Source organism: Hesperophylax consimilis, chromosome 21 (genome assembly GCF_061612785.1).
Source record: "Hesperophylax consimilis isolate HC1 chromosome 21, BYU_Hcon_1.0, whole genome shotgun sequence".
NCBI lineage: Eukaryota > Metazoa > Arthropoda > Insecta > Trichoptera > Limnephilidae > Hesperophylax > Hesperophylax consimilis.
Window position 1 is genome coordinate 9085960 of NC_142856.1, and position 8193 is coordinate 9094152.

General features: G+C 38.8%; 1 protein-coding gene across 1 annotated transcript; it reads left to right on the forward strand.

The window, feature by feature from the left end:
- Positions 1 to 6544: 6544 nt before the first annotated feature.
- Positions 6545 to 7678, forward strand: LOC149413594 (uncharacterized). Its single transcript, XM_089644430.1, has one exon. It carries the CDS (start codon positions 6545 to 6547, stop codon positions 7676 to 7678), a length of 1134 nt encoding a protein of 377 aa, XP_089500556.1.
- The last annotated feature ends 515 nt before the right edge of the window (positions 7679 to 8193 follow it).

The following is an 8193-nucleotide window of genomic DNA, read 5'->3' on the forward strand; positions in this document are numbered from 1 at the left end:
GATTGGGGCTTCGTTTGTTTGTGAAAGAGATTTAATTTTAGGGGGTACATTAAGGCAAAGCGGAGGTCGTCTTTTTCGGGAAGGAATGGTTACATAGGTTTGGGAATCATCAGAATCGTAGACGTCTGCAATATTAGAAATGGACTCAGGGTCTGGAGGTCGATTTTCATCCTCCTCCATCTCAAAAAATTAAAAAAAAAAAAAAAAACAATAATTATTATTTTAGAAATAATAAATAATAGAAATAATACACGCATCTGCGTCGCAAACCAATAACAGAAACAAAAATAATGAATACGAAAAGGTAACAATAAATAAATCTTATCTGTACGCCGTGCCGCCGTCAGTAAGCCGTCAAACACAGAGCACTGGTAAACACGACTGCACACTACCGAGTTTCGGTGACTACTCTTCATCATCCTTCTCATATGACATTTTATTATAGGACATAACTGAAACATGAAGTCCTAAACCAAGCAAAAAGTTAAACAGAGGAGGTGTGATGTGATGCGTGTTTACGATCATGTCATCCTGTAGATTGCCTATCAAACAAATAAATGTTGAACACATTTTTTTTCCTTTTTACTATTATTGTTTTCAATTCATCATATATATGTATATTAACTTCCTATATAGTGATTTAATGAAAAAACGATTTGTATATCTGAAATAATTTCAGATATTCAAAGAAAATCATACTTGCTTTCAGTTATGTAATATCTAACTGAAAACATGATGCATAATTTATCATTTTATTATTATAGGAGATAATATGTAATTTACTTTTTATTACGATATTTATATTTACCATTTTAGGAGTAGTGGTAGAGCCCCACAGAAAAAGTTACAACGTTGATGCACAATTCTCCTTTGTGAGCGGTGGGAGAAGACCAATGCAATTGCAGCTCAAATGGGGTACATACGGACGGACCCCCATTTACATCAAGTCATCAACATTCACGAATTCCGTAAATGATACCATACACCTAATAAAAATGACACAGTTTACGTAAAACTAATAATAGACTGAGAAATTACTTATTTGATTTTGCAATTTTATATTTCACAAAATTGTTTATTGAGGTATATAAATAGAGTCTACGTTCCTTTTCTTGTCAGAATTAATCTTTGAATCAAAACATTGCACATTGGAAGCAGCAAATTTTACTAGTTCCCCCACTTTTTTTTAAATAACGTACAGTAAGTTTTAGTCTACGTTCACCATTTAAATGTACTTCACACAGACTTCAAAACTAAGTTTGAAGATATTTTGACTGTGGAAATGGAATGTGGAAGAATCGGATATCATATGACAAGAAGAACTGATCTGAATAAGCACTGACAAAGTACTAGAAGGGCAGTTCAAGATACAGAAAAAAATTCCCATTGTTTATCCTGCTTCATTTTCATTTGCTGTAATAATTCAAAAAGTACCTACATTCGAACTGTGCGTGCACGCTAAAAATCGCTCTGCATAAATGATCAATATTTAATAGTTAATTTACCGAAATAATTCAAAAATATTGGTGAATATATAACTGCGGAACAGTGGTGAACTTTTTATTGCGTACTTGTATTAAAACGCCCGCTGATCAGTATCCTAAAGTGATCTTAAATCTGTGTCGTGTTCAGTGAAAGTGTTGTCGCAATTGTTATTTAGCGCAAACCGAATACTGTACTGTCAGGCTAATATCACATATTAGTACCAATATTATCACGGTTGCGGATAAATAGGCCGTGGCGTAGAGGATTGCAACTTTAGCGTCGCTCACTATTGTCGCGGAGGAGCTGAGTTCGCTCCCTGCTTAAAGCAACTTTTTTTTAAATAAAAGAAAAAATAATAATCAAAAACTTTATAATATAAGTGTAACGCCATCTAGTGAATTTCATCAAATACATTAAAATGAGCAAGCTAAAGAAAACCACCAAAAAAACACCATCTAGCGACTCTGATGATGACTACAACACAAATAAAATATTTAAATTTATGGAAAAAAAGTTTGAAGATTTATCGGAACAATTGATGAAATCTTTTAGAGAACAAATTAAATATGAACTAAGAGATCTTAAGAAATCTGTAGAATTTTGTTGCAATAAAATTGGTGAATATGAAGAAAATAATAAAAAGAAAGATACACTGATCAAACAACTGCAATCAGAAAACAACGAAATAAAACAGCAAATAAACAAACTGGAACAATTACACAAACAAAATAACATTGAGATACAAGGTATTCCTTTTAAAGAAAATGAAAACTTACCGAAAATAGTCAATAATATTATGGAAACCATCAAATGCGAAATGGAATCATCAAAAATAACAAATATATATCGTATCAGAAACAGAAACCCTTTAAACAAATATCCAGCCTTAATTGTATCATTCCAAAACAAAGAAACAAAAGACAAAATCATCGACCAAAAAAGAAAATATGGTGTCTTGTATACTAAAAATGTAAATTTTCCGGAAGATAACAAAATTTTCATAAACGAACAATTAACGCAACTAAATAAACACCTCCTGTTTCTGGCAAAATCCTCAAGACTCGGCTACAAATTCATCTGGGCGAAAAACGGTAACGTTATGATTAGAAAAGATGAAACAGCTCCAATCATCCATATAAGGCAGCCGAATGACATCCCTTCAGAATAAAGGACCATCTAACCGCATTGCATGTGAAAATTACTTATATCCATCAAAATGTCTGATGAAAATTTTTTGTATGAAAATTACATTTGTAAAAACACTAGTGAACTAAATAATCACTTTAAGGACGTTAACTTTTCAATTCTTAATATGAATATTAGAAGCTTAAGAAGGCACTTTGATGAGTTTTGTATTCTTCTCGATAGTCTTGATTTTTCTCCTAGTATTGTCATTTTAACAGAAACGCAAATGAAAGAAGTAATTCCCTATAACTTGCCAGGATATGTAACTATTTCATCCGAATGTAAACATACTGGTCACGATGGAATCACTTTATTTATAAAAAATTGTCTTAAAAAACCTGCCTTCGAAATTCTAGACTTTAAAACAGCTAACGCAATTAAATTAACATTTACCCATATTAATTGCACTTATTTGCTATTAGCTATCTATAGATCACCTTCCTTAAATGAATCTCTATTCAATAATGAACTTAATTCACTTATAAAAATGACAAACAGAAATAACTTTAACTTTACAATATTAACTGGTGATATTAATATAAACATTAATGAAAACAACAAAAGAACAAAATTTACAAATGAATACTTAGATTGTTTGTCTTATGCAGGATATCAATCATACATAAACTCACCAACAAGAGAAAATCTAAATAATTCCACGACTCTAGATCACATATTTATCAAAACACACAAACACATTACAACTAAATCTTCAACTCTAAAAACAAACATTACTGACCACTACCCAACATTCTACGGACACAACATCTTAACCACAAATTCAAAAGAATACTCTAACACTGTTGAAATAAATGAAATTAATTACAACACATTAAACAATTTACTTCATTCAGAAAAATGGGACAACATACTATCAATAGCTAACCCAAATTCAGCATTAGAATTATTTTATAAAACTCTAGAAGCTTATATTTCCAAGAGTACAAATAAAATTGTCATCGCTAAGAGAAATTATAAAAAAATTAAGCCTTGGATCACTGTAGGACTAATAGTCTCTATCAAACAAAGAGATAAATTATACAAAGAGATGTTAAATTATCAAAAAGCCTGTCAAAAAAATAACACAAGAATTATGCCTTTCATGAAAACGAAATATTTAATGTACAGAAATTTACTAAATAGGTTAATAAGAAATTGCAAAAAGAAGTATTATTGTGAAAAAATTGACAGTGCAAAAAATGATACCAAAAAAACATGGAATATTATTAATGAAATCACGAACAAAAAAAAAAGTATCAACCGATGTCAATGAGATTATAATAAATGAAAATATTATAACTGACAAATCGACTATTGGAGAAAACTTTAACAACTTTTTTACAAATGTAGTAGATCAAATACTTGAATCTTCTAGCAAAATTGATAATAAAATACCCGTAGACTCATCTTTACACTTAGACTCAACTAACGATTCAATTAACTCCTTAGAATATTTTTCACCCATCACAACAGATGAAATTGATAAACACATTGACGGTCTAAAATCAACAAATTCTACAGGAATTGATGGTTTATCAGGTAACACACTAAAAAAAATAAAACATTACATTTCAACTCCATTGCTACATATTTTTAATATATCCTTAAAAGAAGGACATTTTCCCGAACAATTAAAAACCTCTATCATAATACCAATTCTCAAATCAGGAGAAACGCACATATTAGACAACTACAGACCTATTTCCTTGGTCTCAAACCTCTCAAAAATATTTGAAAAATGTATCAAAAATAGAATAATGAATTACCTAGAACAAAACAAAATTCTGTCCCAAAATCAATATGGCTTCAGAACAAAACTAAGCACTGAAGATGCAATATTCGATCTGACTAAAAAATTATACACATCTGTTGATCAAAATAAAAAGAGTTTAGCTATATTCCTAGACTTAAGAAAAGCTTTTGATACGGTAAATCACAATCTACTTATTAAAAAAATGAATCAAATAGGTTTAAAAAATGATACACTAAAAATTCTTACTAGCTATCTCAAAGACAGAAAACAAAAAACAAAATAGGGGATTTTTATAGTACTGAAACAGGAATAAAAAATGGAGTACCACAGGGAACTGTGCTTGGCCCAATTCTCTTTCTAATATACATAAACGATTTATGTGATGTTATAATCCCTGGTAAAATTGTATCTTACGCAGATGATACAGTAATAATAGTGAATGGAAAATCCTGGCCTGAAACTTTTTTGAAGGCAACAAAATGTATTACATATGTCTCATCATGGCTAGAAAGTAATAGACTCTTCTTAAACTATAATAGGTAATTAGCGTAGGGAGTGTGGCGAACCCATCGCTCAGGGAGTGGAAACACGACCTGCAATAGCCATCCCAAGCTAAGGTGTGAGATACCGTGCTCAGGGCTGAATGACACTGGGGAACAGTGTCACGAACGGTTCCTCCGAGACACAAGGTCGCATCTCGGAGTATACAGACCTTACCCCAGCATTCGGGGCTCTGCTGGGGTGGACCTTTTATTTCCCTAGATACTCGTGGGACCAAATATGGACTGTAAAAACAAAAACCAAAACAACACTGACGAGGGACCTTTAAGGAACCTAGGGGGAGTGGAAGGAGGAGTTGAGGCCGCCTCGGTGGACTCATCCCTCTTGGGGCCTTTGAGGAACCAAGAGGAAGTGGAGAGGAGAGATGGGACCACCCTAGTGGACTCTTCCCTTGAGGGGCCCTCTGGGAACCATAAAGAAGGACCTCCGACGGACGCAACACGGCGGGATCCCCCAGGAGATCCAGACGTGGAAATGCAGGGACCATCAGGGGACCTGGAAAATAACTTCTTTAAGAACCCCCGACTCCAACTGGGGCCCTCGGGGAACCAGCGGAGAGGGGGGGACTTAAAGAAGAGACTCACTCCAACAACCACCGCTGAGGAAGACAAGGTAAAGTCCCTGTCAGACGATGTGAAGAAAATTCACATCAGTGGGAAGAAACTCAGTGGGGCTGCGAGGAGAAAACTCAAAAGAGAGAAGCAGGGGCGGCAGGAAGGAAACCGGGAACAACCAGGGATTGTAAAAGTCCGCTGGGGACAACCAGGGACCTCGAAGGCCGGAACCAGGCAAGGCAAACCAGGGACAGACCGGAAGCTAACGGGGACCGCAGAAGGTAACCGGGAGCAACCTGGAACGCCCGGGGAAAAGAAGGCTGGGAAGAGGAGAAGAACCTCACCAGAACCTAAACCCTTGGGGCTTTCACCGGGAAATTCCAGGAAAAAGCCCCGAGGAATTCTCACCTCTGCTACCTATGCGGAAGCCGCTGGAAATAAAATTCGAGTGGCTGTAGTACATAGGAACAGAGAGGAAGAATTTACAAAAGAGCAGGAGGCCCTCGTGAGTGAGGCGGCCGCGGATCTGATTTTGAGCATCCCAAAGGGGCAGTTCAAACCCAGATTCGACGAATGCTTCACTCAGAGGGGCGTCCTGAAAATGACCTGCTCCGACAAGGAGTCAGAGACATGGCTGAGGGAGATGGTGCCGACCATACGGAAATGGCAGGGCTGCGACCTGGAGGTGATGGGGTTGCAGGAACTGCCAAAGTACGTAAAGGTTATGGCAGTAATCCCCGAAAATGGAGCAGTAAGCACCGATAGGTTGCTACAACTGCTGGAGAACCAGACTCCCCGGCTACACACAAAAAAATGGATCGTCCACGACTCGATCAGGGATAAGAACATGTATCGCCTGATCATGAGTGTGGACGAGGAAAGTGTGAAGGTGCTGAGGGAGATGGGGATGACGGCGCATGTCGGGATAAGGAAGGCCACTTTCACGGTGCGCTCTCCTAACACCGAGGAGCGTAAATAGGAGGAATGACTTAAGGATTAGGCAGTAATGGCTAAAAACTTACAGTTCATTCAAATAAACTTGCACCGCAGTCCGGCAGCGACTGCAGTGCTTAGCAGTAGAGTCACTCGGGACAGTGTGGACGTCGCGCTGATCCAAGAACCCTGGACTTATAGGGGGAAGGTCAGAGGACTAAACATGAACCAAGGTCTAATCTATTATAACGAGTCGGGGGACAGACCCAGGGCCTGTATTCTCATCAGAGGGATACCTGGCACACTGCTACCCGAACACTGCAGTAGGGACTTAGTGGCTGTGAAGCTACAGGTCACGCTGGACCAAAGAAGCAGGGAAGTAGTTGTGGCATCAGCATACATGCCCTATGACTCTGTGGAACCACCACCCTCAAGGGAAATAACGAGACTCGTCCAAGACTGCAGGGAGAAGGGTAGGGAACTGATACTCGGAGCAGATGCTAACTCGCACCACACTGTGTGGGGGAGTACGGACATCAACAAACGAGGACAGGACCTCCTGGAATACCTGATGACAGTGAACCTTGAGATTCTTAATAGAGGTAGGGAACCCACCTTCGTTATAAGTAACAGACAGGAGGTGATAGACCTCACCCTAGGAACATTAAGAGTCTCAGGATGGAGAGTATCGGACGAACCATCCCTGTCGGACCACCGACACATACAATTTAAACTAGAGGGAGAAACAAGCAAAACGGGGACCGATACATATAGGAACCCAAAAGCAACTGACTGGACTAGATACTCGGAGGAACTAAATATAGGAATGACAAGATTCCCAGCTAAATACGGCTGCCCCGAAGAAATTGAGGACGCAGTAGAAGTACTGAGGGACTCAATGATAAGGGCATACGAAAATAGCTGCCCTCTGAAGACAAGTACCAGGGACAAAACACCGTGGTGGAGCAGAAGACTGCAGGAGCTACGGAAAATAGTAAGGCAAGCTTTCAACAAGGCCAAAAAGTCAGGAAACTGGGATGCCCACAAGCAATACCAGAAAGAGTACAAGGTGGCAATCCAGAAAGCCAAAACATGCTCCTGGGAGAAATACTGTGGGGAGGTGGAAACCATCCCACAGACTGCAAGAATCCAAAAAAATTCTTGCAAAAGACCCAGGGGCAGCAAAAGGCCCATTCAAAAAAGCTGATGGAGGATATACCAACAGTTGGGAGGAGGAGTTGGAGGTACTGCTGGGGAAACATTTTCCCGGCTACAAAAAGTTAGAAGCAGATGATACCGGTCCACCACCAGCCCGAGTTACACGGGAAGGTAAGGACTGGGACACTGCGGCTAAAATAGTTACTCCCTCCAGAGTTAAATGGGCAATCAGAGGGTTTGACCCTTTTAAAAGCGCAGGAGAGGATGGAATCTTTCCGGCACTTCTACAGAGGGGCCTAGATACAATCCTACTTCCGGTGACGAAGATCCTGAGGGCATGCTGTGCCCTCGGATACATCCCCATACCATGGCGGAAGACAAGGGTAGTGTTCATACCCAAACCGGGGAGAGCTGACTACGACCAACCAGGTGCATTCCGCCCAATTAGCCTCACCTCATTTCTTCTGAAGACAATGGAGAGGCTAATGGACAGGCACATAAGGGACGGGGCACTGAAAGAGAAGCCCCTCCACGAGTTACAGTTTGCTTACCAAGCAGGTAAGT